This window comes from Daktulosphaira vitifoliae, unplaced genomic scaffold (assembly GCF_025091365.1).
Source record: "Daktulosphaira vitifoliae isolate Bord-2020 unplaced genomic scaffold, ASM2509136v1 Scaffold_3, whole genome shotgun sequence".
In the NCBI taxonomy this organism is placed as follows: domain Eukaryota; kingdom Metazoa; phylum Arthropoda; class Insecta; order Hemiptera; family Phylloxeridae; genus Daktulosphaira; species Daktulosphaira vitifoliae.
The window spans coordinates 17,133,411-17,148,993 of record NW_026099574.1 but is presented as its reverse complement, the minus strand read 5'-3'; the positions used below and the strand labels follow the sequence as shown (position 1 = coordinate 17,148,993).

The 15,583-nt window shown below is 23.8% G+C and overlaps 4 protein-coding genes across 5 annotated transcripts; 3 read left to right on the top strand and 1 right to left on the bottom strand.

Annotated features, from left to right (window-relative positions):
• The first annotated feature begins 4,109 nt into the window (after positions 1-4,109).
• Positions 4,110-5,802, top strand: LOC126900938 (prefoldin subunit 1-like). The gene is made up of 4 exons (XM_050676975.1): positions 4,110-4,277; positions 4,538-4,660; positions 5,233-5,361; positions 5,445-5,802. Exons 1-4 carry the CDS (start codon positions 4,251-4,253, stop codon positions 5,568-5,570), a joined length of 405 nt encoding a protein of 134 aa, XP_050532932.1. The 5' UTR covers positions 4,110-4,250; the 3' UTR covers positions 5,571-5,802.
• A 1,657-nt stretch (positions 5,803-7,459) lies between these two features.
• LOC126900937 (peptidyl-prolyl cis-trans isomerase-like) lies at positions 7,460-8,608 on the top strand. Of its 2 annotated transcripts, XM_050676974.1 has the most exons (4): positions 7,460-7,689; positions 7,860-8,076; positions 8,130-8,391; positions 8,502-8,608. In XM_050676974.1, the coding sequence occupies exons 1-3, from the start codon at positions 7,621-7,623 to the stop codon at positions 8,342-8,344; spliced, it is 501 nt and encodes a 166-aa protein (XP_050532931.1). In that variant the 5' UTR covers positions 7,460-7,620; the 3' UTR covers positions 8,345-8,391; positions 8,502-8,608. The 2 variants fall into 2 exon arrangements, with proteins under 2 accessions (XP_050532931.1, XP_050532930.1); XM_050676973.1 differs by lacking the exon at positions 8,502-8,608 and having other exon boundaries at positions 8,130-8,449.
• Positions 8,609-9,627: 1,019 nt separating this feature from the next.
• On the top strand, positions 9,628-11,028 carry LOC126900633 (peptidyl-prolyl cis-trans isomerase-like). The gene is made up of 3 exons (XM_050676488.1): positions 9,628-9,843; positions 10,329-10,545; positions 10,664-11,028. The coding sequence occupies exons 1-3, from the start codon at positions 9,643-9,645 to the stop codon at positions 10,870-10,872; spliced, it is 627 nt and encodes a 208-aa protein (XP_050532445.1). The 5' UTR covers positions 9,628-9,642; the 3' UTR covers positions 10,873-11,028.
• Positions 11,029-12,489: 1,461 nt separating this feature from the next.
• LOC126900632 (prolyl 3-hydroxylase sudestada1) lies at positions 12,490-15,326 on the bottom strand. The gene is made up of 8 exons (XM_050676487.1): positions 15,022-15,326; positions 14,582-14,887; positions 13,753-13,961; positions 13,564-13,698; positions 13,309-13,505; positions 13,117-13,238; positions 12,874-13,055; positions 12,490-12,803 (listed from the first exon to the last, which is right to left on the bottom strand). The coding sequence occupies exons 1-8, from the start codon at positions 15,071-15,073 to the stop codon at positions 12,624-12,626; spliced, it is 1,383 nt and encodes a 460-aa protein (XP_050532444.1). The 5' UTR covers positions 15,074-15,326; the 3' UTR covers positions 12,490-12,623.
• Positions 15,327-15,583: the final 257 nt, after the last annotated feature.

The window sequence follows — 15,583 nt, the reverse complement described above, 5'->3', positions numbered from 1 at the left end:
AATGCGACCACAACAAAGATTTCGACTCGGAAGCTGTCAAAAAAATGTGAAAACGCCACGAAGGCGGAGTCGATTTACTATTGGTTGACTTCAAGCCAGCAATATTGGATTTTACAGCAAAGGTTTCGCCTATATATTTAGTAAAATACATATTTTTTTCTAAACTATATGGTTAAATATAGTAAACATACGCGTGTAAAGTATATGTTATAATATAAAATATTATTTTGTATTCCTTTATTATGGGGTAATATATAAATATTGTATGGATATCTTTTTTTCTTAACTATGCAATAAATTAGCATATATTTTTATTATAAGAAATTTTATTATTCATTGTTGATAATATATCTTTTATATGAGATAAAATTTATATGGCATCTAAGGAAAATTACACATAAAATCTTAAATAATTATAAAAAAAGACGAATTTATTTTTAAGTATACACTAACTACCCTTATTTTTAATTTTTATTCGATTAAATTAATTAAATTAACATTTTAAATTTAACGATTAAAAAATAGTAAAATCTCGTTAATTACATAAAGGACAATAGCATTTATGTGAAATAACCCAAGTTTTTGTTGAAACATTTGAAATGTTTCGTGATGCATTGGCGTACATTAGAAGGATATGCATCCAGAAATTTGATTAGACCCCTTAGATCTAAATTTTACTTACACATTTGAGTAAAAGTAGTAATTTAAATAAATTTTAATTGAACTTCAGAGAAATTTGAGTAATATTGCATGGCTAAAATTTCACTACAGACTAACTTTTGAATATATTCAAAAGTTAGTCTGTATAATGTATATTTTATTATATTACCAATATATATATATATTAACAATACTAATATAGCATATTTTTTTGTTATCGTGTAACAAGGAATTTTTGTAATTTAGTTTATTGTATACATTTTAACCCTTCCATCACTGACTGTGTAACGCACTGGTTTTTGAAGTAATAATTATATCATACAATAACTGAGAAATATTTTTTTTGTTGCTTTATAAAAATTCCTTACAAATTTACTGATTTGTATCAATTTAAGATGCAATTAATAGAGACTTCAATTCAGATAATTACTTCCAGTTATTTTATCTTATTAATATTATTTGTTAAATTTATGTTTTTTTGGCAATTAAATTAAATTTAAAGAAGTCCAGATGCTCACTCTGTTTTTTTTAATCCATACTCCGGATAGTATATGTATTATATATATGTACTACTATTTTATATTTATACTATTGTATAAAATTTATTTGAATTAAATTACTTATACCAAAAATAGTTCAAATTAAATTTTACTAAATAGCGTATTAAGAAATTGATAATGAGGGCTAAAAAATAAAATTCAACTGACAAACTACGATGAAAACTTATATTACCAATTTTTACTCATTTTGAATTGATTGAAAGCAAAAAAAAAAAGGTTAACATACATTTTTATATTAACATAGCATTGTAAATTGGAGGGAAACATGCCCGCCCATCTCTCTGGATATGCCTCTATTTTCATTATAATTACATTTCAAGATAACATAAGTAATAACGTTACACCGTGTGTTTGAAATATTTAATACATAGGGACCTCATAATTCGTTTTTATTCTCACACAAATATTTAAGATTGTCGAATATTTTTTAATAAATAAATATTTCTAATTTTGGTTATCTTAAAATCATAAATTTCACTATTATTAATAATAATGCATAAAAAATAAATTATAAAAAGTAAAGTACAGTAGAGATCCAATAAAATAGAGGTGAAACCTTTTTTATATTAGTATTGATTGATATCTAACAGTTATTTAAATCACTTTCGTAAACGCTTCAATCAGTGTTTGAAACACATAAAAATAAAAATGAATATATGTACCAAAAATTATATGACTTTTTACTTAAGAGGTTGATTACTCATAAATGATAAGTCGACGGCACTTTTTCCTCTTTTTAATCATATATTACACTAAACAAGTTTTAACTTTGAATGATGAAATCATTTCGTTATTATACATAACATTACAAAATCAATTAATGTCCGATTACTACTAGGAATTGAAATTTAGGATAGTTTTTATTTTTTTATTTTTAAGTACGTTGTATTATTTATCATTTGTATGTTTAAAAAGATAAATTTTTTTGAACCTTATCTAAAATTTAAAATAAAAGAATTTTTTATGATTTTTAACCCCCACAGAGGCTTGGATAATTATTCATTTTTCAAAAAAAAAAAATGTTTTTAGCAAGGCAAAAGTTTAATGTATTATTAATAAAAATTTTTGTAAACATCCGTCTAGTATTCAAACAATATTTCAATATAAAGTGAAAACTAAAAATATATGTTGTATAACAAGGACATTTCTCTTTATTATCGGGAATGAGGGAAATTTTTTTTAAATTATAGCGCTGATAGCTATAAAAAATACCAAATTATTTGTGGCTCTTTCCAGTTTTTCTCGTTATATAATCGTTTAAACTAAAAATAAACTGCATCACAGAACTCCCAGTAAAATTTCAATACAAATTAATGGGTCACACTAAAGTGAAATTTTTTTCCAATTTTGAACCCAAAGTTCAGGAGAGGGCACGAAAGTTACAAAAAATTGAGTGACCACTCAATTTATATGAGAATTTCGTGGAAAATACCGTTGTGATTTTTATTTTTTATTAAAATAAAATTTAAAGTGGGGTAACCGGAAAACCCCCAATTTTGGAGATAGGAAATTTTAGTTTTCGATTTCGCTATTTTTAGGTCCTACTGAATATCACCCTACTACTCGTGACATACCATTTACTAACACCCTGTATAGATTTAACATACAGAAGTAGAAGTCGATGGAGTAATATTTGGGTCATCAATCATCTCTTCTATTACATGAGTCTATTTAATAAATTTTCTAATGGATGCTTAGATTTAATATGTCTAATTAAATTTGAAGTCGAAGAATGATTATTTTTTAATTTTATACGACAAAGTCCACACTTTACATAAATATTAACTGCTTCAAGCTGAAAAAAATCCCAAATAACACTTGATTTACTCATTTTAAAATGAAATAAAATACCTTTGTAAATTAAATAAAGTGTTTCACAATTTTCGATTTTGTGCACAAGATTTATTGTAATCACAGGAAACAGTGTTGAAACAATGAGTAAAATTTTAAATAAATGAGACTAGATTATACATAATATGTCAGTTTTTAGAACAATATTCATTCAAGAATAGATCTGTAATTGCATGCAAGATAATTTTGAAATATACGAGAGAAGATACCTATTTTTCTCACTGCATGTACTAAACATTAAACATTGATAACACCTACATTGTATTTGTATACCTAATTTAACACATAAATAACTCTATATGTTGATGTTAATAATAAAAAAAAATAGTTTTTTTAGATTTTAAATTTACTCTTTATATCAATAATAATTAACAAATTTATATATAATTAGTAAAAATATTTTATAAATATCAAATAACCAAATAAATTATTTTTTGTGTAACTATTGTGGGTATGTATTGAGAATCCAAAATTTTAACAGAAGAAAAAAGGAATCAAACTATTGAATGATTATAAGTTTTAACTTAAAATAAGCTCAACCATCTTATAGGTAAAAATCAGGGTTTGAGGCTTATTATCTCATAAAATTATTAATTAGTAATAATCAACTACTTTTTCCATAATGTACATACAATTTGAATTTGATTCTCATTTCTTTCGCGCTTTAATTTAATTTCAATATATATAAACAAATGAGTAAAATAAATTATTATTCACATTTGTGTAAAACAATAATTCATTGATATTTCATATTTGATATTAATATAGCTAAGATAACTATTAAGGCGCATTTAGAAGGCACTCTATGAGTATGCCTTGCGAGTTGCGAGTTGTAATTCGCGTTCCACAAACTTCTACAACTCACAAGTCAGAATCGCGCCTTTTAAGATTCGACGATTTGGGAGTTGCTCATTTGAGTGAACTGATTCTAATGTACAGATTCATATCAGTGAGTCAAAAATCCCATCTCTAATAATTTAGAAAATGGGTATCTAATTGACTAAGGATAAATTTGCTTTTAGAGATATTACACTTATCGTTATCATCATATAATATCAATGACTTATCTATCATATTCATGGTAATGTAATTTACAAATTTTTAATCATAGTAAAATTAATAAACGCATGTATAAGTTCTAATAGTACTATTTTTTAAAGTTTCGTTCTTGTCGCAATCATGGAAGTGGATATGGATTTGAAAAGAGTAAGATACTATGTCGTCATTTAAAACTAGCAATTGTACTTATATGACACTTGTTTAATTACTATATAAATAGCTTAAGTTTATTCTCTTTATAGCTATATGTTTATATTTTTATTCTATTGTAAGGAATTGATTTAGAATAATTAAAGTATTAGTTAACCTATTTTGTTTGATTATCTTTATTTTATTTTATTTTTAATATTGATTCAGATCATGATTACATTAATATATAATTTTAATACAATGTAGTGTTTTTCTAGGCTTTTCATGAACTTCAAGAAAAACTAGTATATACTTCCCAAAAAATCAAGCTTGCTGATTTACAAATTGAAACATTACGACGTACAAAGCAACATAATCTTCTTACGAAACAAGAATTAGAGGTATAAATATCCTAAATTTACTCAATAACTTAATTTTAGTGATCAAATCTCTAGAATTGCCTATGATAAATTCAGGATATTTCAATAAATATTCTTTATTTAATACTCGGCACAACTATTAACAACCTTTTTTTTATTTCCTTTCCGTTTCTGGTGTTTAGATAAACCAGATACCCTAAGGTAAACTAGTATTACTAGGGAAGACATAAATACATTGGTTTCCCATTGTCATCTGCATTGAGGACATGGTCCTTTTTGCTACTGTAAAACGCAATTATGGTCATCCATCTGTACACTATAATGGCAGGCATGCCTTAATACTGGAATTTTGTCATCATCCAGTGTGTCTACCCCATCACACCACACTTATAATATTAACAACTAATTAAGTTAAATTGATTATTTACTCGATAAAACTAAACAAGAAAAATATTTGCAAAGAAAGTTCTCTTTTAAATTCATTATGCTGAGTTATAAATTATTAATTCAATCAGATTAATGTAAAGGAATGAATTTTTTTTTGTTTTAAATTAGTGTTACAAAAAATCATAATTATAAAAAAATTTTTTTAGACAATACCTAAAGATGTTAAAACCTATGAAGCTTTAGGAAGAGCATTCATATTAACACCAAGAGATGATGTATTTAAAAACTTAAATAAAATTAACAATGATACTGAACAAAAAATTAAAACTCTAGAAGTAATTAAACAACTATTTAAATATAATATTACATATTTTGTCATTGATTATTTTTAAATATGAGTTTTCATTTTTAATTATAGAATAGTAAACAATATTTGGATAAAAATTTAAAAGAAAGTGAAAATAATTTAAGAGAGATGGTTCAGCGTAAAAGAGAAGGAGATAAAGAAACTGAAAAATCTTCTGCTGCTAGCTCAAAAGCTTAGAATATATTCTATATTAATTTATTTTATTAATTAAAACCCATTAATTTTTCAGCCTTTACTATACATTTAATAAAATAATTCAAATAATATTGCAATATTAAATTATGATAATTTTTTCTTAATGTATTACTAATAATTAAAACATGAAACTTATATATTTATTTTTGATAATTTAAATATTGTATTTGAACAAATCAAAACAAAATAAAATTAACTCTTTTCTTGTTTGTTAAAACATTCTTGCTTTCTTTTTTATTACTCTATGGTTGAAATTAATCATATTTTTATTTGTAATATTCTAACTAATAACTGCTATGAAATAAATATTTTTTTTATACCAGCCTATAATGTTAAACATTATTTAAATATTTTTTCTACATTTCCAATATATGAGTAAAATATTATACATATTTTAAAATTATTTAACTAAATCATATTTCAAACATGTACACATTTTTTTGTGTGTGGTACATTCTTTAAGGATATAGTGTTGAGTGTTTATTCTCATTATGGAAAATATTTAGATTTAAATAAATTTTGTTATTATTTTTGAATATTTATTATCAGTTTTTATTAATTCAAATTTTAATATCAAAATGTTTGTAAGTTTGATACAATTTTTTTAGTCAATAGTTTTTAACAAATTTAAAAAAAATAAAGTTTTGTACCTCCCTTTATTTTTACTTTTTTTAAATTAAATAAATAGTGTACTATTTACACTATTTATTTAGTCATAAAAAAAAATTGGGTATAAAAATAAAAAATATATATTGTAGAATAAAAATGGACCTATTATGTTAAAACTGTACATTTTGCCCTTCATATATAAAAACAAAAAAAAAGGCAATGTTAAAAGAATTAGACCTCTAAAAGCTGTTCTATATATTAGAGACCTGAGAAATCTGGTACTGTTTATTCTTGTAGATGAGTTGAAAAATTATTTTATAAAATATAAGGTATTTAAAATGTGTAATTGAACTTTTAATCTATTTGTATTCTAAATTTATTTCTATAAGATTTTGATATTATTTAATTTGATAAAAAATGAATTTCCCACAAGTGAGTTAAAATGAATATTAGCTAGAATACATTAATATTTAATTAGTTTTGAAATAATTGATTAATTGCACCATAAATACGTATTTTGTCTCGGCATTGCTACAAAATCATTTTATATTATTAGGAATTCAGGGGTATCTTACGTTTTAAAAAAATTCTTAGCAACTCTTAGGCGAAATATGTATTTTCCCAAACGTTGAAATAGTAATAAAATATAACTTTTGTTAACTTATATCTGTATTAAAGGGAGTATATATGAATAAAAGAAAAGTATTAAACAGGTGAGGATCTATTCACCCCAAGAAGTGTTTCCCTTCCACTAATAACTCCACTTTTCTAAAGGGATATTTTGCTCTTCGAAAATATAATTTCATTTAATTAGAATATTTGAAAATTTTAAGCAATTCAGATAAGGTGTTATAAAAATAATATCCAATATACATCACCTAATATATTATATTCGGTAGTAATCATTATAGTTCAAATAATAAATAACACCTCATAAAAATAATTATACGAAATTGAGCACATATTCCATATTGACTAACCGGTGCCTTAACTCCACCCTATTTTTGTATTCGTATAATCGATTCTCGGTTCCATTTTATAACATCGATAATATTGCTATTTTTATTCAATCATTCTAAAAATATTATAAGTACATAAAAAAATATATTTTATTACTTTTAACATTCTTTATTGTTAATTTTAATGAAACTTCCTGTAATTTCATTTACCCTTAATAGCAGTATTTGTTAAATTGTATTATCGTTATCTAGAGGTTATAAACTATCGCAAACGTCGATAAGTAAGCGATTATATAAGGTCTTAACAGTCGTTAAATTTTCTCGGCACTTAGCGTTATTGATTAAGTCTTTTTAATATTGTAAGAGTATCAATTTATTGTGTTCATATTCTTTGAATGTTTTTTTATTTATGTATCAGTGAATAAGTCTTATTACTGACTAAAAGCTACAATATCAAACGTAAAATGGGCAACCCTAAAGTATTTTTTGATATGACTGTTGATGGCGTCGACGCTGGTAAAATTGTTATCGAGGTATGTTTTAGTTTTATTAATATATTTTAATTGAAAATTCTGTCAAATCATATAAATGATATTTTGATGAATATTAAATGACTTTATTATTTGATATTTCTTAAATTATGGTTTTTCAATTAATTGCAAATTTTCATGTTTAAACTTTTTAACTATAATTTTTTTTTTAGCTACGCAGTGACGTAGTACCCAAAACCGCTGAAAATTTCCGTGCTCTTTGTACTGGTGAAAAAGGCTTTGGATACAAGGGAAGTACTTTCCATCGTGTTATTCCTAATTTTATGTGTCAAGGGGGGGATTTTACTCACCACAATGGAACTGGTGGCAAATCAATTTACGGAAATAAATTTCCAGATGAAAACTTCCAATTAAAACATACAGGACCTGGTAATATATTTAATAGTATTTTTATAACTATCATTTATAAAACTATATTTTAGGTATTTTATCAATGGCTAATGCTGGACCTAATACGAATGGCAGTCAATTCTTTATAACTACTGTAAAAACATCTTGGTTGGACAATAAACATGTAGTATTTGGCTCTGTTGTTGAAGGTATGGAAGTTGTGAAAAAACTGGAAAGTTATGGAAGTGATACTGGCGAAACAAAGAAAAAAATTGTTGTTACTAACTGTGGAGAACATTCATCATAATTTTTTTACATCAATACTTAATTTCTTTCTCAAAGTATTAAGTTAATGTAAAGGAAATAATATTTCATTATTAATTGATTATTAAATACATCTAATTCATACATATTTTTAAGTTTTATAGATTATTATTTATTGATGTATATTTTATAACTTGCAGATGGTCAAATTTAGAAGAAAAAAAAATTACAACTGTATTTTTTTTTAACTGTTAAAAACTATTTTAGTAAGCATTGTCAGAAGTAAAAAAATAATAAAAATTAACAATACATATAAGAAATTTTTTTTATCTATTAGTTAATATTAATTTAGTTATATAATATTTGAATAACTAGAAATTAAAGTTTTTAATGTGCAAATTATAAATCTGAGTAAATCTAAAACTAAATGTGTTAATTACGCAACCTTAAATTTTAATTTTGTATTTTTGTCTAATTCTAAAGAAAAATGCCTATTTGTGGAGAGTGTATAGATTCATTTATGAAAAAAAAATTATTTGAATTTTAATAATTTTATTATGCATGAAATAATTGATACAATTTTTGAATAATAAGTATTTTAAAATAACTTTTTTTATTTCTATATATTTTTAAGTGTTTGGTAAAATTTATAACTATTCTAGAACACTAATGAATAATTTTCTTAGGTATAAATACAAATACAAAAAATTATCTAAAATTAGTCAATAATATTATTTTAGATACAATATTTTACCATTTATTCATTGCAAAGTACTGATTATCAACTTAAAATAAAAATGTATACAAATTTTGTGAAGGTTAAATATTGTCAGATAATTATATAAAAAGTAGACAGTTCAAATAATACATATTGTATAGTTAAATATTTATAGGATAATTTTTGAGAGAATAAATTAAATAATAAAAAGTGGTTGATATAATAAAATTATATCGATTTTTTAAGATGAAATCTTTAAAGTTCATTTACTTATTTTATACATTGTATATTAATGAATTAATCACTTAATTCTTATATGAAACATTCATGTGGTAGTTATTATATTGATGAGAAAAGTCTCCATTCCTTAAATTTTAATATTGTATGAGTTGGTTAGAGACTGAATAGTATTCAGAAATATCCAAAATATTTTCTTAAAATGTCTTGGTAAAAATTAAAATTTGTCAAACGGACCTTTGTGCATTTACTTCAAAGGATATTCATTTATAAACTCTTTGGTTATTTCATATAATGACGAGTTTTTTCCTCTTTGGATTGTAGCGCGTCAATAGTATCCTTAGGTAACTGCCGCATAACCTATAAAACAGGTTGATGAAATCACAATGGCGACTACCGCGTTCCGCTTGTTCGTCCACCGGCCGCTCCATCAGTTCTACGGCTCCACTCCATTAAATCACTTCGGGAATTTTGGACTCGCTAGTCGCTCATATTCCGCTAAACCAAAATCAGCCAAAATGAGTTTACCTAAAGTATTTTTTGATATGTCCGTTGGTGGTCAACCAGCTGGCCGTATTGTAATCGAGGTAAGAATATTAAAAAAGATTAATTTATCCCAAAAAACATGTCGCTCTTTCTATCTATCAACCCACGTTTTTCATGTGTGTTCAATTCTTACTAATGTCAATGATTTTTATGTTTCTATTATATCTATTTTGTTAGTATAATTTTGTTAGTATAATTTTATTTCCTTATAACTTATTATTTGAAATTTTTAATAAAGACATTTTACATAAATTGGAACATGAAGATTTCACACCTCGTGTTAACGGAAAATTTCAATAGAAATTGAGGTGCTCTTAATTTCAATTTTTTAACTGAAGCTATTAAGGTTTACTATAATTTAAATAATGATTTAATTGTGTTAAAATATTCCCGAATTCTTGTTATCAATAGAATAATTGTATTTAAACTTGTAATGTATTAAAACTTGATATTTTAATATAAGAGCAAATAATTACAATTACCTGTATCTACTGAAACTTAATATAAAAAATATTAATTTTGATAGCTTCGAAGTGATGTTGTACCAAAAACTGCTGAAAATTTCCGTGCCTTATGTACTGGTGAGAAAGGTTATGGTTATAAAGGAAGTATTTTCCACCGTGTCATCCCCAATTTTATGTGTCAAGGTGGAGATTTTACTAACCATAATGGCACTGGAGGTGTTTCAATTTATGGAAACAAATTTGAAGATGAAAACTTCACATTGAAGCACACTGGACCTGGTTTGTTATTTTTAATAAATTTTCAAATATATACCTAATAAGTGATTTGAAATACTAAATAATCATATTTATTGTTCAAGACTTATTGTATTGAAAAATTTGTTTTTAATTAACATAGGTATCATGTCTATGGCTAATGCTGGTCCAAATACTAATGGTAGTCAATTTTTCATTACCACCGTCAAAACTGCATGGTTGGATAATAAACATGTTGTATTTGGTTCAGTAGTAGAAGGTATGGATATTGTCAAAAAAATTGAATCCTTTGGTTCACAGAGTGGCAAAACTACCAAACAAGTAGTTGTTGAAGATTGTGGTGAACTTTAATTAAACAGTTATAATCACATATTAACATCTTGAATGTTCAAAAATAATATGGAACAAGTATATGTTAAGTTAACATTAATTGATATTTAATACTTTTGGTATTTTGGATAAACATTAATACTATAATTTGGAAATAAATTTACATAGTTAATATAATTTGTCTCCGTGGTTTTCTGTTATATCATAATCTTAAATTAAAGTCAATAAAGTGGTTTATATTTTTTATTAAATTTGTATATTACCTTACTTATTTTTATCAAATTAAGCACTATCTCCAAAAGTAATACATTGCATAATATTTTGATTATATTTTACTTATAAAATTAAGCATTGAGTGAAGAATAAATTTTATCATTGGGTAGAGATGATATGAATGGTACATAGAAAATATTTTTTTAGTTTAAAATTTGAATAATATCCAATATCTTTCAACTTTTTACTTTTTCTACCCTTAATTACTTTTACATCTCAGTTTTTAATATATATATTCGACCAATTAAAAGTCAAATAAAAGGTATGTTATACTAACTTTTCTGTACTTTATACCCAGAAAAAATTAAGAGAATAATCAACATTAAACATCTAATAATAATTAATGAAGAAATAAATTTGACATGCTTCTAGTATTTTAAATGATTGTTTATAACATTATTCGAAATTTTAGTTACAAATATTTTTTAAACTAAATATATACAATTTGTGATAGCAGAATAATTAAATTTTTTAAATTACAAAGCAAATACTGGATGGAATTTTCTTTAAATAAGAATGCTTGGAGATATTTTCATGACGGTAATGATTTTTAGGAGCAGTATATATACGTATGTTTTTATTTGATGAACAAGGCAAACATTTTATAGCAATTTTATGTTGTAGATTTGCTTTGATAATTATTAAAAATATAAAAAAGATATTATCAAAACTTAATACATTCAATTATATTATATTTGTATTAAAAAAAAAAGATTCGGTTATGAAGTTAAAAAATAATTAAATATTAATTGAAAACAAATTGTAATTATGGAAGTAAATTTGGCTTGTATCCATGATTAAGACTGGGTTTAAATTTTAAATAATCATAAAATGATTATTATTATATTATATATATATTATACATAATATTTGAGAATAATGGATATTTGTATTTTTTTTACTCCTTTAAAATTAAAAATTATTTTAGATATTAAAATAATTAGTTCAACACAAAGCGCCCTTAAACTATACAAATCTTCTTTTTTTGAACAAAACCTGTGATATTTTTCCTCTTGGGTACAGAAATTGCTAAAAAGTAATAATTTATTGATAATAAGGCTGCATAAGCCGAAATTTATGGTACATCATTGGATTTTTTAATAAATAGGCAGAAAATCTTTGTCTATTAAACATTTCAAAATCTTAAAAAATTTCCTTTGATCATTCTTGATTATAATACCTCTTAATTTTTTATTTTATCATAGTAATGTTTTAAAGGGAGCGAATTATGATTATTTTTTTATAAAAAATGCTTAAAATAATTGCTATTATACAATATGTGTATACTGTGTATGTAGAATACAATATAGTAAAGTTTACATCACATTGTTACTTTAATTCCACAAATAAAACAAAGATAACACCAGCTATACAAAAATTTGCTTTTTATTATTTTATTAAAAAATTCAATAATTGATGATTGTATCACATGTCTTTTTAATTATTCTAAAAAAATAGTTGAAGTAACAAAACAATAATGAAAAAGAAAAATTATTGAACTAAATGTTAATTTTTTCACTTGAAACTGAACATTCTAAATTTTCATTAATTAAATAATTTGCTATTATAACAGTCCAAGCATGCCCATCAACTTTTTTGCAATATTTTACATAAGACTCCATATTAGAATCACGTTTTACCAAGAAAATGGTATTATCTTGAGGTTTGCAAGCAAATTTCTAAGAAAAAAAAATAATTTTTTATATTAAAACATTAAAAAATGAAAAAAACTAATTATTTTATGGTTACTGGTTGCAATGTATGACGTTCTTCAAATACATAATGGAGATCATCTTTAATAGTATCAGACATTTCACCAAAACACTGACTAAAAAATAAGTATACACTTAACACATTCAAATGATCCAATCCATCATTACCACCAGATACCATATAATGGCCACCATGCCATCTTTGAACTTCTATTGAAACTATAATATATATATATATAAAATTTAGTATCAGGAGAAGATGAAAGAAAAGTAATTTTACCTCCAGAAAAATTTAATCCAGTACATTCTTTTAAAAAATCAAACATGAAATCAGTCTTCATCACATTTACAACAAATAATACTTTAAAAGGCAGTTCATTAAGATTAACATATTTGTAATGCCTATTAGTAATAATTAACAATATTATTAATGATTAAAGAAATATAATTATGAAAAGGTAATTTTGTTTACCGTTTATTCAAAGGCCCTTTAACTTGCCACAGTAAATCATTAGAGAAAATCTCATTGGAAAGAATATCTACCATATTTTGCTTAAAAAACCCTTCCAACATTATATAGCCATCATTATTAAACATTTCACGTACTGCCTCCCTATAGTCGGGATCCTCAAAAATAGTTTCTATACACATTGATGCACAAGTTTTACTCTATAAATAATATTATTTTGAAAAGTAGCAATTTTATTAGTTAAGTTAATGAATTTACCCTAGAAACTTGAATTGGTAGATATATAGGACTTGGTAATTCAACTTGTTGATCATAGGGTTTCCATACTAAATTATCACAATGAAACCAACCATTAATTGATATTCGAGAAAAATTAGATACATTTTCAGCAACCTAAAATATATACATTTTAATAATTAGTTCAAGTATTTCAACTATGATCCTTACCTGATGATAAGTATCTTGCCCTACAGGAAAAAATATCATAGTATTAAATTCAGGATTGATACTATTTACTATTTCTTTGGCATTAAAATTTGAATCTGAGGAATATACATCAAGAGTTCCACCCCATTCATTCAACCAATCGTAATTTAAGTAGTAAATAAACGCTACTGATCTATCATCAACTCTATCATCATGACAAAGTAAATAATCTATAGTGTAAGAAAAATATGTTACAAAGTACATTAAAAAAAAATGTCAAAAACGATTTTATAAAGTAATGTTTATTTAATGAAAACAATATATAGAAAATTAATAAAGTTAGTTAACATTTACAATATTCATACATTTAAAAATTCATTGAACTACCTAATTAAATAAAATAGATTGGATAAATAAAAATGAAATGTTTAAACAATTAATTTTAATAATATTATCATAACAATTGAATAATACTAATATTTTTATTTTAAATCTATAGACTAAATTGTATTTAATGTGCCACGGTAAATTAGATTGTTTAGAAAATTTAAATAATTTTTAACTAAATAGATTTATTCCTTAATTCTTCATATTTTATTATTTCTTTAAAAATTATTCGTTATACATATTATACAAGAAAAAAAATAGTTAAAAGTTGACTTATTCATTAGTTAGAAAAGTTTATTATTAAACATTATTCCCATTATTCAAGGTCCAAGGAAAATTTAATTAGCTATCTGTTTCAGCATTATTAATACTTTTCAGTAATTTATTGATTTATTAATTTTTCATTTTTTGTAATGATTTATTATTATTTTTAAGTCACAAAAGGATAAGAACAAAATTTTACCTCCTTGATTATACATAGAACATGAAACACTAGTTGTTTCATTAAACGTTTTTTCCAAAAACAAAGCAATTTTTTTCTTTATTTCAGCAAGAACACTTAAGAACTGCTGTACTTCTTTAGGTTTTTCTTCGTCTGTTATACGATAAAAATCTGGTGATTGTTCAAAAGAATAAAGATCACATGATTTTTTCTTAAATTTCATAGTTAATAAAGCTGTGCGTAATTTAAATACATCAGAATTTGATATCATATCTTTACAATCAAATTTGTATATATTAAAAGGTGCATCCAATTTCGTAACTTCATCTAAAAAAATGTAATTAATTTAAACAATGCAAAATTATTACTTTTGATTTAATGGGCAATTCATCTTAAAATAATTGTATAAAATAAAAATACAAAAGTGTGAATCTTTTAAATAAATTATTTATGATACTTACCACTAAATTTGATAGAATCTGCAGAAAAATGAACATTCTTTGTACAACTCATAATTTAGCAATTATACGGAAACTTTGAAATTATTAAATGATAAATAGAATTGGATTTTTAATTTCAGTTAAAAAAATATAATATTGAGTTGTTCATAAAATAAATTATTATTTGTCTTGAATGATGATTTCAACATATTTATTTTAAATCGCTTGAACACAGTCTTTTTAAGTAAATTTACCAAAATTATGATTCAATTTTTATTCTTTAATGAATCTTAGCTAATAAGTGTCTAAATAATTAAAATATGATGGTTCTTTAATATAGTTTGACAGATAAAAAATAAATTTAAATATAACTTGATAAACATAACAAATGTTATCTATTTTTCAAAATGGCTACTATTTTTGCTTGTATTTATATCATATAATAATGATAAGGACTCAACATTTCAAGTCTGGAAAATATTTAAAAAAATTATAACAATACTCAATAGATTGCGCTTGAGCATTGTCCTTCCTTTAACTTATGACAATATAGGCATAAAGCTTAAATAAATCATTTTTACTG

What these genes read in the sequence shown, in the direction of transcription:
- LOC126900938 (XM_050676975.1), top strand. Translation starts at nt 4,251, where the DNA reads ATGGAAGTGGATATGGATTTGAAAAGA. An exon ending in TTACGAAACAAGAATTAGAG is followed by an intron (nt 4,661 to 5,232) that starts GTATAAATATCC and finishes AAATTTTTTTAG; the next exon opens with ACAATACCTAAAGATGTTAA. An exon ending in AAAAAATTAAAACTCTAGAA is followed by an intron (nt 5,362 to 5,444) that starts GTAATTAAACAA and finishes TTTTAATTATAG; the next exon opens with AATAGTAAACAATATTTGGA.
- LOC126900937 (XM_050676974.1), top strand. Translation starts at nt 7,621, where the DNA reads ATGGGCAACCCTAAAGTATTTTTTGATATGACTGTTGATGGCGTCGAC. An exon ending in CTGGTAAAATTGTTATCGAG is followed by an intron (nt 7,690 to 7,859) that starts GTATGTTTTAGT and finishes TTTTTTTTTTAG; the next exon opens with CTACGCAGTGACGTAGTACC. An exon ending in ATTAAAACATACAGGACCTG is followed by an intron (nt 8,077 to 8,129) that starts GTAATATATTTA and finishes ACTATATTTTAG; the next exon opens with GTATTTTATCAATGGCTAAT.
- LOC126900632 (XM_050676487.1), bottom strand. Translation starts at nt 15,073, where the DNA reads ATGAGTTGTACAAAGAATGTTCATTTTTCTGCAGATTCTATCAAATTT. An exon ending in TACCAATTCAAGTTTCTAGG is followed by an intron (nt 13,506 to 13,563) that starts GTAAATTCATTA and finishes TATTATTTATAG; the next exon opens with AGTAAAACTTGTGCATCAAT. An exon ending in TGGATTAAATTTTTCTGGAG is followed by an intron (nt 13,056 to 13,116) that starts GTAAAATTACTT and finishes TATATATTATAG; the next exon opens with TTTCAATAGAAGTTCAAAGA.
- LOC126900633 (XM_050676488.1), top strand. Translation starts at nt 9,643, where the DNA reads ATGGCGACTACCGCGTTCCGCTTGTTCGTCCACCGGCCGCTCCATCAG. An exon ending in CTGGCCGTATTGTAATCGAG is followed by an intron (nt 9,844 to 10,328) that starts GTAAGAATATTA and finishes TAATTTTGATAG; the next exon opens with CTTCGAAGTGATGTTGTACC. An exon ending in ATTGAAGCACACTGGACCTG is followed by an intron (nt 10,546 to 10,663) that starts GTTTGTTATTTT and finishes TAATTAACATAG; the next exon opens with GTATCATGTCTATGGCTAAT.